Genomic DNA, 19,185 nt, shown 5'->3' with positions numbered 1-19,185 from the left:
AGTTCCAGCACCCGGTTGCTTCTGCTGCAGCCGCTGCCATGGTGATGGATCTCGCGAGAACTGCCGAACGCTACCGCGCAGTTCTCGCGCGATCGGGGAGGTGGGAAGTATCCCGGTCTGGGGGTGGGGGTGCGTCGCACAGCTCCCGTCGCCGTCGCGGCTTCCGGTGCTAGGTGGAGGAAAGGAAGGAGGGAGCCAGGGAGCGGGGCCAGGAGAGTCGCGGTGCCGATATCGGCTTGGGGGAGTTGGAGGGAGCGGAACCAGTGCCGAGCGGAACCTGCGGGGGTGGAGGCGGCGGCCGCAGCGGCGGAGCTGGGAGCAGGAACAGGTGAGGGGCTGGGGAAGGAAGGCGGGTCCCGGTAGAGGAGAGGCTCAGGGTGGGGGCTGAGGAAATAGATTCCCCCTCCCCCAGGCACTGCCGGGCAAGGAGTGGTGTGGTCCTTCCCACCGGAGAGCTCGGAGAGGGGGCGCCGGGCCAGTCTCTCGCCTGCCCCCGCATTTGAAGGACGCGGAGCTAGGGTGGGGGTGGGGGTCGTACACGAATTTGTGCCTTTGCCTCGCTCGCGGGGGCGACCCGGGCTGCAGTTAGGTTCTCCTCGCCTGCAGGAGGTGGGCTTCCGAGGGGTCGGGGTTGAGGTGGAGGAAAAACACTCCAGAAAGAGGTGATGCGGGGGCGGCGATGACTGTTTTGTATCCTTTTTCTATTAAAGGGCTAGGGAATGCCTCTTTTTCCTATTCTCTCTCCCGCTCCACCTTAGTACTAGGAAACCAGAGCCTTGCTGCGGTGACACCCTTTACTCTCATCATGGGGCAGGGGTGCGTAGGGGTTTTAGGGTTTAGGTGATAAGGCAAGCTACTGGGGCACCCCGGGGGCACTAATTCTGGTAGAGGTTGCGCTTTTGAGGTCTTGGGAACCACCCGTTGGGAAGAGGGCAGCAGGTGGGGAGCGGGAGAAGAGGCAGGAGAAGGGGGTGGGGGATTTGATCTTGCATGGAGAGGAGAGGTGGTGCCTTCCTCCCCCAGGCAAAGCGGGGGCGGTCTCACAGGAGGAGGGAGCAGCTTGTCGCCGGCTCTGAGTTTGTGTCTTCCAATCCGCTTTCTTTCTTTAGGAAGTACCAGGATTCCCGGAACAGAAAATGGAGCCATTGCTTACACCAATGCTTCAGGGAAGGAGGGGGAGGTGGAGTTCCCTGTTAAACCTAGCCACTTGAATACCAAAGTGGTAGCTCCTCTTCTGGGGGAGTTCCCTTCTTTTTGGGTTGTATTACTGCCGGTTTCATTCTGGCCAGGCCTGGAGGAGTGTGGTATGTGGTCAGGAGTGAGAAGAACTAGTGAGGTCATCCGGTTGAGGGAGAAGCGTAACTCAAAACCTGTCTCTGCTGCTGTTGGATTGGGTCACCCCTGGTCTATGCCATGAAAGTTTTATTGGTAGGAGATCTGCTACGGCAGTCTGATTGCGTGGGTCAGTGCAACAGGACAGAATTTAGTCTCTGCATACTTTTCTCCCCTTGTTCCTTAATCAGGTGGTGACCAGCTTTGCTGCCATTTTGTCTTGAGCTTCTTGGGGTAAGTGTCTCCACTTGGTATGACTGGAAGGGAGCAGTGAATTGGTTATTGTACATTAGACCTGAGTTTGAATAACATGTCTCTAAAAGCTCATTTTAAGAGAGAAGCTGATCCACAGAGGTCACCTTTTCACAGAATGAATCATTGACCTTGGGTTTAGCTGGGAAGGGCCCCCATGTATCACATATTTACATGCCTCCTGCCTCCCAGCATAGAATTATTACCTTGCATCGTCAAAATTTTTAATGTGTAAGTCTTGTTTTTCCAAAGATGAAACATTTCAGTTGCAGGGATTGGATCTCATGTTGTGTACCCCACAATGCCTGTGCAAACAGTACACACTTATGATGAGAATATGGGATATGAATGGATAGAACTCAACAAGCTTTCTGACTACAGTTTAAGGAAAGAAGAAGAGATGGCTTGACTGTCAGGGAGAATGCCTGGAGATAGCTGAGTGAGGGTACAAAGGCTCTTAGCCATTTGTAATTAAGAAATCTGAGTCTCTCCACCTTTCTAAGAGGCACAAAACAGGCATGGATAATGGAAGATAAGACCCAAAAAGAAATATATTACTAAACACTAAGTCATTATTTATCTGAAATCTCAAATCTCAGATTACTTGCTTCCCCATTGTGGGCAGAAGGGGTCTCCATTAAATGTTAAGTCAAAATTGGAATTCTGGAGACTGTGGAGGAGAGAGCCAGTATATGTGTGTGGTGCCTGGCACAGAACTGGTGCCAGCGAATGGTAGCTGCTATTATTAAACTGAATGGAAGTGTAAAGGAGAGACGACAGCAGGCTGGAAAGAGTGGAAGTGAAGTCTTAAGTGCACAGAGGGTCATATTGTGTGTGTGTATATCTGCTACTCTCTTTTCCTCCAGAGTCAAGAGGAAATGGACTCAGAGGATAGTGGGTGGGATTTGTTGCTTAGAAGGAGGAACTTCTTTAAAACCAGTTTTGTTAGCTGAGTAAATAACAGGGAAATTGTGGAATCTGCTTCTCCGTACACCTTTAGAAATGGCTGCCAAGCAGCCTGAGACTCAAAGCATCTCACTGTGTTTGGTTCTTCTCACCATTTTTGTTGTGGGTCAATTTAGAGGCAAAATGGTATGGTAATTGAGAGTGTGGTCCTTGGAATCAGCCAAATTGGGTTCAAATCCTGCCTCTGCTAATTACTAGTTGTATAATTTCGGTGAAATTACTTGTCCCTCCTTATTTCTCATTTTCCTCATCAGTAAAGAGCATGATAATGATAGCACCTACTTCATAATATAGGCATGGGAATTAAATGAGATAACATATGTAAAGCACCCAGTATCATACAAAGCACATGGTAAGCTTCAAATGTTAGTTGCTACTAATCATCATGATCATGATCATGATCATCATCATCATAACATGAGCACTCAGAGCTGCCTTAAAGGAGAGAAGGTTGACACAAGAACAACTGGCTGCCTGTGTAGAGGGATGATTGTTACCATGACTTTCTTTGCTGTTTGTAGGCTTATGAGCAATGAAATCTTTTTTCAGCATCAGCCTCACAGAGGCAGCTCCTGCTGCCTGAGTGGGAGGTGAAGCTGGAGCAAGGCAGGGGCCCTGAACCATCAACTTGGATGCAGGGTGAGGATGTGGGGGCTCAAGAATAGTGTTCATGTTAGAAAAGTCAGCATGGGGCTCCTGGGTGGCTCAGTCTGTTAAGAGTCCAACTTAGGTCATAATCTCATAGTTCATGTGATCAAACCCCACATTGGGCTCTGCGCTGTTATCATGGGGCCTGCTTGTCTCTTTCTGTCCACCCCTACCTGAGTGTTGTCTTCTTTCTCAAAATAAATATTAAAAAAAAAAAAAAAGTATGATTGAGGTAATGGTCGACACTTTCATAAAAGAGCACATTCATTGACTTAGGTCAGTGATTTAGATTCCTGTGTCCCTTTATTTTAGGTCTTAGTATTTCAGCATCCTCCATTTCCTGGACCATTCTTTTCTTTAAAAAAATTTTTTTTTAAAAGTATTTTTATTTATTTCTAGGAGAATGAGAGAGAGAGAGAGTGTGTGAGCAGGGGAGGGTCAGAGAGAGAAGGAGTCACAGACTGAAACAGGCTCCAGGCTCTGAGCTGGCAGTCAGCACAGAGCCCGACGCGGGGCTCGAACCCACGCACCGCGAGATCATGACCTAAGCGAAAGTCGGACGCTTAACCGACTAAGCCACCCAGGTGCCCCTAAAAAAATTTTTTTTAGTGTTTATTTTTGAGAGAGAGAGTGTGAGCGGGAGAGGGGCATGGAGAGAGAGGGAGACACAGAACCCAAAGCAGACGCCAGGCTCCAAGCTCTCAGTCTGTCAGTACAGAGCCCAACATGGGGCTGGAACCTACGAACTGGGAGATCATGACCTGAGCTGAAGTCCGACGTTCAACAAACTGAGCCACCCAGGTGTCCCAAGCCACTCTTTTCACTTAGCCACGTCTCCTTTAAATGTCTACTTCTGAGTATGTTTCAGAATGTACTGTATTAAGGTTCAGAGTTGTGATATCTGTGTAATTCTATCTGCTATACATTTTCAACATCTGTTGCAAATATAGGTAGAGTGCTAGTAAAGCTTTTTGATAGTGAAAAAATAAGGGGAACATTTGGAAGGAGTTCCACAAATGTTTGAAGGCTTGTATTATAGCCGAGGTAGGAACTGACAGGTAGGGATTCCATGAACATGTAATGGCCTTGCATTGGACTTCTACAAAGGACCAGAAGGGACCTGGCTCAGGATTTCAGGGATCCACCATTATCACCATATTCCTGAAGAAAGGTGAGATGACTGGATGTAGATCTCATCGTACCTTTTAGCTCTTCCATTACTGATGAGAGCCTCTTATAACCCTTCCTTTGTGAGTGTCAAGTGTGGATGTTTAAAATTTTTTTCAACGTTTGTTTATTTTTGAGAGAGTAAGAGAGACAGAGAGAGAGAGAGAGAATTAGTGGGGGAGGGGCAGAGAAAGAAGGAGACACAGAATCCAAAGCAAGCTCCAGGCTCCAAGCTGTTAGCACAGAGCTTGATGTGGGGCTCAAGCTCACGAACTGTGAGATCATGACCTGAGCCAAAGTCAAGACACTTAACTGGCTGAGCCACCCAGGTGCCCCAAGCATGGATGTTTAAACTTCAGCATAATTTAAGCTGCAGGAGAACATTTGCTCTCCATTGCAGTGGCTTTTGACCCTCTTCTCCTTTTTTGTTAAAAGCAATAGAACATTACCTTACATGTAATCTTATATGAAGTCTAATATGTTAAATGAATAAGAATGGAGCTGCTCTGGTGGTGGTGTAGAGTTGGGGAGAATAATTAGAGTCTCCCCCCGCCCCCTCCAGAAGCCTGTGAATGCCACCCAAGGAACCCTAGGGTTCTGAGAACATAGCAACCACTTCTGGAGTTTTTCAGATACAGGAAGAGAATCAGGGGTCACCGATAGAATACTGTCTTCCTCAATCTCAGAAATGTTTCACCACTGTCAGTAGAACCAGACTTCTCAAAACCAATCATGTTAGTCACTAGCCACAAATTAATCATGGTGTTGGGGACATGAAACATGAATGAGGCATTGTACCTGTTGGCAAGGGGCTCATAGTTTGGTAAGCTATTTCCCCAACCTTTTCTCATCATGGCATAAACAGAAAATGGTAAGAGTGGGGGCGCCTGGGTGGCTTAGTCGGTTAAGCGTCCGACTTTCGCTTAGGTCATGATCTCNGTTTCCAGCATAGCTTTGAGAGAAACCTTTTACCAAGAAACAAGCAGAATTGTATATGTAAAGGTCTATTTTTTATAAGTAAGGGTCATTAGCCTGTTTATAGCTCAAGGGAAGTATCAAGGAAAACAGTATCTGCCAGAGACACAATGTCTGCTCTCACAACCTCAAAAGAAGAAGATATCGGGGCGCCTGGGTGGCTTAGTCGGTTAAGTGTCCGACTTTCGCTTAGGTCATGATCTCGCGGTTAGTGGGTTCGAGCCCCGCGTCGGGCTCTGTGCTGACTGCCGGCTCAGAGCCTGGAGCCTGTTTCAATCTGTGACTCCCTCTCTCTCTGACCCTCCCCTGCTCATGCTGTCTCTGTCTCTCTCTCCTAGAAATAAAAAAAAAAAAAAAAAAAGAAAATGGTAAGAGTGAGACATGGTGCTTGCAACCTGAGATGACTGCCCCTTGAGTTCTAGCCATCTTAAGCCCTGTCTAGCTATCCAGTACTGATGGGATGTATGGAAGACTTGTTATGAATTAAAGTCACATTATTTGGGAAGTGCCAGTTCTGAAAAGCAAAATAGGCAAATGTGAATCAAACATACCATGGTAAGTCCTAGAGTAGAAGTACATTTGCAGTGCTGAAGGATCACAGATGGTTCTTAGTCTCCAAGCTGGGTAGTTCCCTGTTTTCTGCATCCTTGGACTGCTCTGAAGTGATGGGCCTTGTCAAATCATGGTTTCTTGATTCATCTGTTCACAGAAGTTCCATTTTGGCTTGTGGAGTGGGACCAGATTGTGGCAAAGGTTTATTAGGGCTTTAGGCTGACTGCTTATGGAATTTCAGTGATGCTATAATTAAGAAAACATAGTGTTCTGAATATCCAAGACTATATAGATGTAGGCCTTGGAGCAGCCATGGAATATAAGGAGATGGAACAGTTGTAAGCTGGTCAGATTCTAAGAATAGGGCAAGCTGATAGCTTTAGTTAGAGGGCAGTGCCACAGAATGTTTCAAAGAAACAAATGAGTTTGTTTTTATCTGGTCACTGTTTTCTGTGGCTAGGTCATGTATTCTGAAACAGACCTGATTCTCTGTTCTGATTCACTTGCTGAGGTTTGTCCGTGGGAAAAGCCAGACCCTTCCCAGGTGTTTGGGTCTTTCTAACCAGACAGAGCAATTTAGGATCCTTCTTTACTTGATAATGTGGCCTTCTTTGGGTTCTCCTATGCTGGAGTCATCTTCTCAGACTAGAAGGCATAATGATTCTGGCCTGACCCTAAACAACTGTTAATCAAGTGGAACCTAATTTTAGTTAGGCATTTTTTTTTTAACGTTTTATTTATTTGTGAGAGACAGCATGAGCAGGGGAGGGTCAGAGAGAGAGGGAGACACAGAATCTGAAACAGGCTTTAGGCTCTGAGCTAGCTGTCATCATAGAGCCTGATGCGGGGCTCGAACCCACGAACTGTGAGATCATGACCTGAGCCGAAGTCGGACACTTAACCAACTGAGCCACCCAGATGCCCCTAGTTAGGTATGTTTTAATTTGTAACAATATCATCAATTGCCTAGTAGCTAAGTTCAATAGGTATCTTTGAGGCCCTATCTTAATTTGACATTTCTAAAGACTTTGACCCTCCTTCATTTAAAAAAATTTTTTTTCCTATGAAATGTTTTACTGTCTTGACTTCCTTTCCGCCCTTCTAGTTCCTTCTTACTCTCTTTCCTGGCCTCTGTTTTTGCTCAGTGTTGATGTGCCCCAGGTTTCTGCCTTTGGCCTTTTTTCCTGTCACACTGTACACACTCTCCCTAGATCACAGAGTAGTATCAGTTGCAAAAGACAGAAGACACACATGTGGCTTAAACAGTAAGTAAATTTATTAAAGCGTATACCTTGAAGTCTAGGTGAAATAAACCAGACACAAAAGAACAAAACTGTATGGTTCTATGTATGTGAAGCATCTGGAATAATCAAATTCATAAAGATGGACATAGAATGGTGGTTGCCAGGGGCTGGAGGTAGGGGAAATGCCGGTCATTTAAGTTATAGAGCTTACATTTGGGAATGTGAAAATGTTCTGGAGCTGGATGGTGGTGATGGTTGCACAACAGTGTGAATGTGCTTCATGCCATTGAACTGTGTTCTCAAAAATAGTCAAAATGGTAAATTGTGTTATATGTATTGCCTTCCATACACACACACACACACAAAGAAATGTAGGGCTACAGCATTTGTCTTTTCAGTCTGCCAGCTTGGCATTGTATGCATATTTTCTTCATTTTTCTGCTCTGACAGCCTAGAGTTCTTGTGTCTGTACCTTTGTGTTCTCAGCATCTCATCCTTCTACATCAACATCTAAAGGCTAGACAAGAGAATGTTACCGTATGTCTTTTGTTAATAAAATTTATTTTGAGAGAGGGAGAGAGAGAGAAAGAATGTGTGACATTGCAAGCTGAGGAGGGGCAGAAAGAGAAGGAGAGAGAGAGAATCCCAAGCAGGCTCCATGCCACTAGCACAGAGCCTGATGTGGGACTCAGACTCATGAACTGTGAGATCATGATCTGAGCTGAAATTGAGAGCTGGATGCTTCACCGACTGAGCCACACAGGTGCCCCCCAAAATGTCTTTTTTTAAGAATGAGGAAAACTTTCCCATACGTTCCCAGCAGACATTCCCCATATCTTATCAGCTAGAATTAATATATGACCATTCATGACTCAGTCACTGGCAAGAGAAATGCCTACATCCCTTGGGCTGATCACTTTTCATACCCTAGAGCTGGGGAAGGGTATCTTTATAACCCCCAACCCCAGCATCTGAACAAATTAGGGATTCTGTTAGAAGAAAGAAGGGGAAGAATGGCTGTTTGGGTAGATAACTCCTGTCATCCTGGATCTTGGTTTCTCTTATGGCTTCTGTTACCGTCTCTGCAGATGATTTTCAAATACCCAGCCTAACTTTTCTCCTGAACATCATACCTTAGCACCTCAAAATCAAAGTTTAATATAAAAACAAACACCTTTAATCTCAGATGTTTCTCTTCTATTTCTTGTCTGAAGAAGTGCCACCACATCACCCAGGCCAGAAACCTGGGAATCCTCTTTGACTCTTTCACTCTTCCTATATTTAATAAGTCATTAAATCCTGTGGATTCTACTATTTTGATGTTTCAAATTTATTCTTTCCTTTTTATTGCCACCTCTGGTTGAGAACTTTTGATTTCTCTGCTGTATTACTGTACCTACCACATGTCTTTCTGTCTCAAGTCTTTTTTAAAATTTATACCCTAAACTACTACCAGAATGGTCTTCTCCCCCCCGCCCCCTGCCTTTTTTTTGAAAGTAAGCTTTACGTCTAACGTGGGACTTGAACTCCTGACTCTGAGATCAAGAGTCACACCCTCTACTGACTGAGCCAGCCAGGTGTACCCAGAATGTTCTTCCTAAAACACATACTTAATCATGTTACTCAGTATGGCCTTTAAGGCCCTTCATGATCTAGCCCCTGCTTATCTCCAGAGTCATCACTTCCTTTTACCCACCATGTGATATCCAAATAAACTGCCTCTCAGATGCACCTGCCTTTGTCTAGTAAAAAGTGCTGCCTCTAACTCAAGTCTTTATGTCTTTGACATGCTGTTCCCTCTCTTTGTTGTCTGATTATTTCCTCTTCTTTTTTCAGGAATCAGCTCAGGTGTGACCTGAGAATCAGAGACTTGCCCTTTACCCCTGATTTGACTAGCTGCTCCAGCTTTCTGTCCCCACAATACTATGTGCTTATCTCACTCTTAACCTCATGCTGTTTCTTACCCTCATACTGTTTTGTCATCCTGAGTTTGCTAGTCTTTCTTTACCATGACTGAGTTTCATGAAGGCAGAAGCTGTCTACCTCTCTGTATAGTTCCATATACTCAATAAATGCTTAGTGAATGGATGGAAGCTGACATCTGAAGTTGTTTCTTGGCTTTGAGAAATCTCTGAGTCCAGTAGAAGTCATTGAGATACTAATCTGGGAGTTCTTGTGTGCTTGTGATTACAGTGCTCTTGAGACAAAAACTTGGGAAACTTATAGAGGTCACAAACCAGCTGTGCTAAGGAAACTAAATACAGGCAGACCCTGCTTTTGTTTCCTTAAATTTTATTGGTCTGCTCCATTGGCTTTGCTAAAAATAGCGTCTCTATTAGTGATATCTCAATGTGAAAACTGTCTGGGGAACAAAGCTGCTTTTAGTGCACCCTGCTTGGTAGCCGACTTTGGTCTTCCTTTCCTTGGACCCATCATGTAGCCTGAAGAGAAGGAGGTGGTGCCAGATCAGAAGTCCCCTCAGAGGTGTCTTAAGATGCAAGCCTGAGTCAGCCACAGGAGTCAGGTGAGAGGAGTGTGTGTGGCAGACTGGAGCTGTGACTCTCAGGATCATTGGAGTGAGGCAAGCATGTTCCTGCAACACACAAAAGCCAAGATGGCTGAGCAGTTATAGCAACAGCCTGCCTCTCCTGGGGGGGGTGGAAGGATGGGCTTGGGGTCCGTAAGTAGCCTTCAGTGAGGACATCCTTAGATGAGGCTTAAAGCAGGCAGTATGCTTGATTGAACTCCTGCAGTGTCCCAGACAGATTGTCCTGGAACACGTTTTTTTTTTTTAGAGCTCTTCTTGTTTGTACCACTGATGAAGTTTGTGATTGTAAAATAGAATGTTGAGATATAATTTTTAATAATAGAGATATTACTGTATTCCATTTTTTTATCCTAAGCCACTTAACCTTCAGTTTTAACTGCTGATTCCTGGTTTCTAACAGCCCATGGAACCCTGGCATTTTGCCTTATCAACACAGGAGTGCCATCTGTGATTAAAGAGAGCAACTATAGGCTGCATACTACATAGGGAAACAATTTAGGGTTTATGAGTTTTTTTGTTGTTTTTTTGTTTTTTGTGGGTTCTTTTTTTTTGTTTTTTTTTTTTTCGTTGTTGTTGTTTTTTGCCATTCTGCTTCCCAGAGCTTTTTCTAGGAATGCATTATGGTGAAAGAATCAGCTATACAGCCCAAGATTGATGTTCATGACACAAAGCTGAAAGTTGCCACCATCCTCAGGGGAGAGGCAGCAAGCTGTCTGGTAATAAGGACAGAGAAAGCCAGGTCAGGAAAACCAACACCCACTTTGGAATGCTCATCTGAGTCTAGCTCTTGATAATATTAAAGAGGAGCCATAGTGTCCACTAATGTCAAGGCCCTGGGCTGCCCCCCCAGAGGATATGTGGTAACTACTTGGGCATTTCATCAGTTATCCATTTGCCACATTGCATACTAAGTGGCAAGAGAAAATTCCACCAATTTTAGTCTTCTAGTCCTTGTGTGGTGTTTCCAAACCAGTCTTGGGGTCACGTATGTGTGGAGAATGGCCAAGAATTGACAGGATAGCTAAGAAACCATCTGTGCATTACACAGATACCAAGCACTGTTAGGGCAGAAGAAATGATACAAGGATAACCTCAGATGAGGCTTAAAATTGGCCCTTGTGTTTGGTTGAACTCATATAGTGGACTTGGTACTGGGAGTGGGACAGGACCAAAATAAATAAAAGGCATAGTCCTTGTCCATGGCAAATACAGTTAAGCTGGAGAGACCGTAAATATACAGACTTATAAAGAGGAAAAAACTCCACAGGTTAGTAAGTGCCACTTGAGTGGTTCAGATGATTCAGGGACATACCAGGAAATAGAAATAAGTGTAACACTGGGATCAGCTTTTGAACCAAGACATTAGCATGCTAGCTTAGCAAAGAAGCAAACCAAAGGACAAGGTATGCATGTTTGGGGGCAAGGGGTATTTTTCAGCCACTGCTGTACTCAAAGTTGGTAATCATTTACTCAGCAATAATTTCATTCATGATGGACAGCAAGATAAATATGTGGCATAAATTCAATTCAGAATCTGGGCCAAAGCCTATTACCAAGGCCTGAAAGGAAAGTATCATCTGGAGCTGGAGATGAGAACACCTGAGGAGGAGACAAGATAAAGACCAAGAAGACTTAGGGAACGTTTAAATTTCCCTAAATTTAAACCTGCCTCAGGGATCCTCTGGGATCTGTCTGCCTGGGTGGGTTGAGGCAAGTTGGGCAGGAAGGATGGCTAGTGGGTGACTTGGCTGAAGTTGAGCCCTAAGGTTGAGCCAGGTCTTCTCTCTAGGGTGTGAGCCCTCTGGGTCAGGGGCAGGGCTCATCTGAAGAACCTACCAGGAGCACCACGCCTGGCTCATTAGTGGATGTCTGAGAAGGCCTTTGAAGATGAAACACTCCATAAGCACTCATTGTTTCTGTTTTTTTGGACAAACTAGTACTTTGGTCTCCAGGGGCTGTTGATCTGGCTCCTTTGTGCTAGTCTGGAATTTGCTGCAAACTGAGGCGAGTAGGAAACAAAACTGAAATAGTTTTTGAGAAAACAGCTGAACTTCCACTAAACCCCCATGCTTTAGCTTGTAAATAGGATTCCTCCCCATGTACCTTTCGCATTCTTGGGTTTGGGTGCACTCTGTCTTGACCTGTTCCTTCGCCTGCTGGGTTTGGGGTGTGTGTGTGTGCCTCTGGTTCCCAGACTCTATAGAGAATGCCAGCAGCTGGCATATGGTGATTGCTGAATAAGCTGCCTGCTGACGCATGTCTCCTGCAGGCACAGAGAACTGGCTGGCCTGGGCGATTCTGAACCCCTATTTCATTATTGTTTCAAAGATGTATTTCTGTGGCTGTCCTGTGCCATAGGGAAGGGAGGGAAGAAGAGAGAAAATGAGTGACTCTGTGATTTTGTCTTTTAGGGGCAATAGGTAGCAGGGTGGGAGTATGGGCATTTTGTACCTTCATAGTGGTTCTTACTGCTGTCTTAACTTTTTTAGCAGGTATTTGTTAAGTTCTAGTATGTGCCAGGCATAAGCTTCCAATCTGAGTGAGCTGCTAGTAAGGTCAGTTTAGACCTTACTATTTTAGTTCATTTGCTCAACTGCTATGTGCCAGGCACTAATCAAGGTATCAAGAACACAGCAGTGAACAAAACTGATAAGGAGCTGACATTGTAGTAGAAGGAGAAAAACACTACAGCAAGAGACAAATGTGTGATGTGTCTGATGCTGATAAATGCTAGGAAGAACAGTGAAGTGGGGCAAATGGGGTAGAGAGTGATGTGTGTATGTTATAGGTGGTTGATAATGTGATATTCAAATGGATACCTGAAGGAAGTGAGGGAGTACTCCGTGAAGGTTATCTGGGAGAGTGAAGAGTAAGTACAAAAGCTTTGAGGCAGGAAAATGTCGTAGAGTTGAAGTGGAGTGAGCCAAGGGGAGAGTAGCAGGAGATCTAACAAGAGAAGCAGAGGAATGCAGATTATGCAGGACGTTGTAAACCATAGTATGGCTTTGGGTTTTACTGAAAAGGAGATACGAAGCCAAGAGAGGGTTGAACTGAGAAGCAGCATGACCTGATTTTGGTTTTAAAAGCGGTCTGGCTGCTTTGTGGAGAATAGACTGAAGGGGGTGAGGGAAGAGGTACGGAATGAGGTGACTGCCTCATTGCAGGTGAGAATGTGGAAAAGCTGTCCTTGGATGGGCCACAGGAATGAGGGGGAGCCTCTCCCCATCCCATCTCCCAACTTGGTGTACGGTTGTACGAACAGGAACAACTTGAGCAGCTGGCACTTCACAAAGTGGAAAGGATCAGCCTCTTTTAGGGAATGTTACTTTCTTATTTCTTTTTCTTTAATTTTGGTGTGTGGAGGTAAGGTGGAATTGCAGAAATATAGAAAGGGAAGAAGTGGAGTCTCTTGATCTAAGCAGAGAGCCTAGACTTTGGGAACCTGGCAAGCCCAAACCTTGTCAGGAGTCACAAAGAGCCACTCCTCATTCCACTCCCTCCTCTCCCAGCCTTTCCAGGAGTCTCAGGGTAAGGCCGGGGGAGGGAGGGGCATTCACAGCCTCGCAAGACCTTGTATGGTATAGAGTGTCAGAACTCAAGGGATTCTAGAAATCATCAAGTTCAACCCTCTCCATTTACAGGGGCAGGTATGGATGGGTGAAATAACTTGTCCAAAGTCACATGGGTGTATTAGTAGCAGAGCAGGGGTCCTGAGTGTTCACTGCTTTGTCTCTGCTCCCAAAGACTCAGGATGTGTCTGAGTGGGACTTGATCTTCAGTCCTCTCAGGCTCTCTGTTTGTCATGAACTCTAGCCATGACTTTGGCAAATCCAGTTTGCATGAAATCCTGACTAGCAGATGGTGGTAATGAGTTTATGTTTCTTTGCCTAGGATCAAGTTCTCCATACCAGGGGCCAGGCCAAAACCAGACTTCCACTGCCCCCACTTGAGCCCGCCTGTCCTCAGAAAGTGGTTGCTGCGATCATGGGTAATATCTTTGGAAACCTTCTCAAGAGCCTGATTGGGAAGAAGGAGATGCGCATTCTGATGGTGGGCCTGGATGCCGCAGGAAAGACCACCATCCTGTATAAGCTGAAACTGGGGGAGATCGTCACTACCATCCCCACCATTGGTAAGGGTACAGCTTAGATGTAGGCTTTCATGCCAACAGCTGAACCAGGCAGGGGGCCTATTCCTAGATCCCCCACCTGGCCACCAGGCAAGTCCATACAGCTTGGAGGGATTCAGGGAAGGATGGTTATTTAGCTTACTAGCAGGTGCTGAGGCTGCCGTTTGCCCACCTACCCTGGTCCTCTCTGATGCGGGAACTTCCGAAGCCTGGCACTGAACAGTCTCCCTGAGGCACCAAGCTGGTTTATTCTCTGTGTTGTTTGGAAAGCAGGTGAAAGGCTTTGATGTTCCTGCCAGAGGCCAGGAGTTGCTTTGCGTTTAGATCCTCAGTGGCCCTGATCCTGGTTAAGACCTGCATGTGGGAGGGAGAGCATTTGCCTTATTGATGGGGCTCCAGATCACCATTGTCCATTGGTTCTGCATTTGGGGCTCCAGGACTATAGGTCACTTTTTCTTCACTGTGTTCTCCAGGCCCCGCTTCTTAGCTGCGGCAGACTCTGGTGGCTGAGGTACAGGAATGGTTTTGAGTCGTTTCTTTGCAGGAGGGAGAGGCAAAGACTGAGAGAATGAGTGGAGGTTAGCTTACGTTATTTACCCAGGCAATTGTGAACCTACTGACTGGCCCTTCTCATTCTCTTTCTCTTCTTCTCTTTTTGGCCTTTAGGCTACTAGGTCAGGGAATACCAGGCCTGAGAAAGCCTTAGCTTCCTCTGCTAGGATTATAGCCAGGCTGGGAGAAATGGAAATGAACCCACTGGGGTATTGTTCGTAGATCCGGTGTTTGAGGCCAAGTGGCCATTGTTTTTTCCAAAGGGTTCAACGTGGAGACAGTGGAGTACAAGAATATCAGCTTCACAGTTTGGGATGTGGGTGGCCAGGACAAGATTCGGCCTCTCTGGAGACACTACTTCCAGAACACCCAAGGTATGGCATATGAATTGCCCAGGTTGGTATGGGTTAGTTGGGTATGAACAGAAGGTGTGGCCTTCATTCTTGATTATGGGCAGCCAATTCTTGCCCTGCTGCAGCTGGTAGGGGTGGGAGCAAAGGAGGAAAAGGAACAAATATTTGGAGGGTATACGGAGAGTGTTGTCTTTTGGTGGTGGGTGTGCGGGGACTTCATCTGCTCTCTTGTGCAGCCCGTGTTCTGCCTCCCTAGGGTTGATATTTGTGGTCGACAGCAATGATCGGGAGCGAGTAAATGAGGCCCGGGAGGAGCTGATGAGGATGCTGGCGGAGGATGAGCTCCGGGATGCAGTGCTTCTCGTCTTTGCAAATAAACAGGTGAGACTTCTCCCCACCCCTGGATTTGAGAGAGGACAATCTGGCTGTAGAAATCATGGGCCTTGGGGCTAATTGTAGGGGAAGCCCTGTGCTATCAATTTTGGAAGTGTGGGAAACACCATTAGCTGGCTTCTTTATGTTCCTCTTCTTGTTGCCCCCCGCCCCCCAGCTTTAATTAGCAGCATTTCTGTCCTCAGGGATTTGGTGTGGTAGATACATCACCTCAAGTCTCTCCTTCATCTTCCCTGTTGTCTGTGCTCGCTTCGGCAGCACATATACATCTTCCCTGTTGTCTTACTTTAGTGGAACTGCCCTCACTCCCGCAGTCAGACAGACATGATTCTTTGCCCAGTCTGCATCACCTCTCCACTTCCCTACCAATCCCGTATTTGGTTTGCAGCTCTCCAGTGGAATGACCTTTAGTGCCTTGAATCTATGGCTCTAGGATGACTAAATCCAAAGCTGCTCCATAGGACCTTGTTCTGGCTCCTACAGTGAAGGAGGAGGAGAGGGTGCTGGTACACATCTCTTTGGTAGATGGGTGCTCTAGAAGCCTTTGAAAGATCCTGAGGCTCCTTTTTGTGTGTCTTCCTCGCGCTCCAGGATTTGCCTAATGCTATGAACGCTGCCGAGATCACAGACAAGTTGGGCCTGCATTCCCTGCGTCACCGCAACTGGTACATTCAGGCCACCTGTGCCACCAGCGGGGACGGGCTGTACGAAGGCCTGGACTGGCTGGCCAATCAGCTCAAAAACAAGAAGTGAGAGCCAGGCAGCCCTATCCAACCACCCCACCTACCCCTGACACACCTACCTACTGTCTCCCTAACCCCAGTCCTGCCCATTCCTTCCCGTTGCCAGTGGGGCCAGGGCCCTGGGTATCATGTCCGCATGCCCAACAAGAGCCTTGCCTCCCCTGCCTCCCCTCCTCTTCCCTGTCCATGACCAGTCCCCAATTGTTGTCCTGATGATGAATCATTCCAATTTATCGGATTTAAAACAAAAACAAGGTTGTTATGGTTTCATGGGGTGGCCCCCCTCATCCTTGGGTTTGGGAGGTGGGGTTTTCTCTCCGTTCGCTTCTTTTGGCTCTGGTTGCTGTGCTCTTGGCATCTGAGTCCCTTCCCTCTCCCCACGGGTCCATCTCCTATTCCCCGTCTTCCTTTCCTTTGCCACCCTCTCCCTGTTCTACATGGAAATTGCACGGGCCTCTCTGTGTGTGCGTGCATGTGTGCGCGTGTATATACATGTATAGAGAGATATATATGCAGGGGCCAGGGGGAAGGGTGGAGAGGTAGAGTGCAGCTCAAGGCTGGGAGCCAGGTCACTGCCCACTCTAGCCTGTCATCTACCCCTCCCATGTTGGTGAGATAAAGGGAAGAAGAGGAAAGACTGCCCCACTTGCACTGGTTCCTCTCCTCTCTGCAGGTAGGTTTTTCTGGATGATAGGACGGATGGTGAATTTTCCACCACCATCTTCCTTGTACCCCTCTCTCCACCCTGCTTAGGGCAGGGAGGATGGTGTTTATCTCTAGATGACTGTTCCCAAGGAGATACCATTCTGCCCTGCCTTGTTAGTGGGAAGGAGAGAGGAGCCCACTCACTCTTACCAGCCCAGTGTTCAACTGATCCGCCTCCTCATCCTTAGATCTGTTCCTCAGGAGCTTGTGGGGAAGATAGGGAGAGCAAGACCATGGGGGTGTGTTTGGGACCCAGGGCACTGGGGGGTGGGCCTCAAGTTTTTCATCTTCATACTCTCGTGTTGTTAGGAGAAGGTGAGGTATGGATCAGTTCTATTCCTGCCTTCCAATGCCCCCCCCCCCCCCGCCTTATCTTCTGATCTTGGGGATTGGGTGGTTCATCTGTCCTTTGTCAAAAGTTTCCTCACTTTAGTAGTCCTGCTGGCCTGGCCACGGCTGGTTGGGTGGTTTAATGGGAAGCAGGGGAGTGGGGGTGACCTAGCAGACCTCAGTTTCAATTCCCCTTCTCTCCACTTCTCTCTTTTTCTAGTCCAGGATGTGCTGAAGGCTGAAAATTTTCTATTCTGTTTCTGGACCCTCAGGCTATCCTGCTTCCCTCCCATCTCCTTCCCAACAGTTTTCCCCTGCTTGTTTTACCCACTTCCCATAAATCAGTTTGAGGGTTGGAGTGGAGGAAATGGAATTCTGAAGTAGTTGTTGGTGCTGGTGGGATGCAGTGCTCTTCAAAATCCTCCCATCATTATTATTATGTAGTTGTTCAGAAGCTGCTGCTGCTACTGCGTCTCTCTGTTTACAGAGGGCGCTTGTCCCTGAGGTCCTGGCCTGGGTCCTGACTTTGCAGTTTCTGTGAAGCTGTGGCTTTTCTGTGAGCTCCTGTGTGTGCTGGCTGCGCCCTGAGCTCCTGAACGGCCACCCATAATCTTTCTGCTAAGGTCAGGGCCCAGGCCCCCTGACAGGCATGGCTAAGGGACCCTTCCCAGAAGGAATGTTCCAAGCCCTGCCCCATGGGATCAGGCTTCCTGCCACCTTTGTCTACAACAGGCAAATCAGTATCCCCACCCTGACCTAGGTTGAACTGTGAAAGAGAGGTTCCAGGGGTGTCTCCCTCAGTGCCAGTTCCTTAGTGATGTATTATTTACCCAAGATGCAGCGGGTGTGGGTGTGTTCAGGTCTCTTGATCTCTAGGCCTGTGTGTGTGTGTTGTTTGTGTGTGTTTGGTGGTGAGGGTAAGGGGAGAGGGGTGCTGGAGCTTCTATTTCATTTCAATGTGTATTCACTCCCATGAACCCCACGGATGCTTCTCTCCACCCCTTTTCTTTGCCTCTGCTTCTGTTTCCTCATTTTTTGCTCCTGTTCCTATTTCTTCTCCCTTCCTGAACTTTGCCTTCTCAACTCATTCACTGCTGTTGTCTGCTGTTGTCTCTCCTTTTCTGGTTTCATTTTGGTAGGTAAGAATCTGCCTCTTCTCCTGCCTCCCAATCTGACTCTCCCTAGTTAGCTGTCAGTCCCAAATAGGTTTTTCTCATTTTAGGCCCACCCCTACCTTGCTTTGGGGTCTCCAGAGACCAGCGGCCCTGAGTGTTAGGAAGCAGTTTTGGAGGTTGCCTTGGTGCTGCACAAGGATGTATCCAGCAGGGGGCAGTAAGTGATCTTGGTAGTGTCCCTGGTTGCCAGGCCCTTGGCAGGGATGGTCCCTTTTACATTCCCGTTCACCTAAAAGCTCTTTTTGGATTGGGTTTTTCATTCCATTTTTGCTTGTTCCCTTCCATATTCTTCTCTGGTAGATTTCATTTTATGCTTTCCTTTGTTACAGCTTTTTCCCCCCTGGAGAATCCCCCTTCCCCCAAAGTTTGTTTTGTGGTGTTACAGTGGTAACTGCAGTTCTGAACTGGTTTTTCTCTTCTTTTTTCCTCCTCTGGAATGTAGACTGTATATGTTTAATAACTCACCTTCTCTCTCCTTGCTCAAAATGTGGGATACGCGATGCTGTGACCCTGGTTGGAAATTAAACTTGTTTTATGAAGCTTTGGAGCAGATCTTCATCCTTGATGTGCAGAAGCCACGGGAGAGTAGTTTAATAGTGAGGGTACTTCTGTCTTCGGTCCCGCTCTGTAGACTGCTCCTTCTCTCAGCAAAGGGGTAAAGGGTACGCTTGGCAAGTGTGGGGTGTGGGGAGAGTGAGATTATGGAGGAATTTAGGCTTACCTCTACACTGCTTACTACTTCCCATCATACTCCAGAGAGGAGCATAAATGAATTGGGCACCAGAGTGTGAGGGCTTTGTGACTTTGCTCCTTAGTTGTATAGAGTTTAGTCCTCTACTTTGCTTTATTTATCACTTGCTGGTAGATATTAGGGACTTGAGTAGCTAGAGGGCCCTGAAGTCAGTGACCTACACTGCCTCCCCTCTCAGATGTCCTGAGCCCTGTGCATCAGGTGCTTCTAGATGGAACGGGGTCCCCTCATCCATAGATTGGAGTCCCCTCAACCATCTAATTTTGGACTTTGGCAGTGAGTAAGCATGAAGGATAAAGGCCTGGATAGTGTAATGAACTTGGTCCTTTTTACAACTGTGGCCCTGTATCACCACTGTTTCAGGCATGTG

General features: G+C 46.8%; 1 protein-coding gene across 2 annotated transcripts; it reads left to right on the top strand.

Annotated features, from left to right (window-relative positions):
- Positions 1–139: 139 nt before the first annotated feature.
- Positions 140–18,608, top strand: ARF3 (ADP ribosylation factor 3). 2 transcript variants are annotated; one of them, XM_039221054.1, is made up of 6 exons: positions 140–328; positions 1,524–1,566; positions 13,576–13,816; positions 14,629–14,739; positions 14,975–15,099; positions 15,703–18,608. In XM_039221054.1, exons 3-6 carry the CDS (start codon positions 13,669–13,671, stop codon positions 15,862–15,864), a joined length of 546 nt encoding a protein of 181 aa, XP_039076985.1. In that variant the 5' UTR covers positions 140–328; positions 1,524–1,566; positions 13,576–13,668; the 3' UTR covers positions 15,865–18,608. The 2 variants fall into 2 exon arrangements, with proteins under 2 accessions (XP_039076985.1, XP_039076986.1); XM_039221055.1 differs by lacking the exon at positions 1,524–1,566.
- The last annotated feature ends 577 nt before the right edge of the window (positions 18,609–19,185 follow it).

The sequence above is a fragment of the Hyaena hyaena genome, unplaced genomic scaffold, assembly GCF_003009895.1.
Source record: "Hyaena hyaena isolate Hyena2069 unplaced genomic scaffold, ASM300989v1 scaffold_936, whole genome shotgun sequence".
NCBI classification, from domain to species: domain Eukaryota; kingdom Metazoa; phylum Chordata; class Mammalia; order Carnivora; family Hyaenidae; genus Hyaena; species Hyaena hyaena.
Note: the sequence above shows the minus strand (reverse complement) of the source record. Positions and strands in the feature narration are given on the sequence as shown.

What these genes read in the sequence shown, in the direction of transcription:
- ARF3 (XM_039221055.1), top strand. Translation starts at nt 13,669, where the DNA reads ATGGGTAATATCTTTGGAAACCTTCTCAAGAGCCTGATTGGGAAGAAG. An exon ending in CACTACCATCCCCACCATTG is followed by an intron (nt 13,817 to 14,628) that starts GTAAGGGTACAG and finishes TTTTTTCCAAAG; the next exon opens with GGTTCAACGTGGAGACAGTG. An exon ending in TCGTCTTTGCAAATAAACAG is followed by an intron (nt 15,100 to 15,702) that starts GTGAGACTTCTC and finishes CTCGCGCTCCAG; the next exon opens with GATTTGCCTAATGCTATGAA.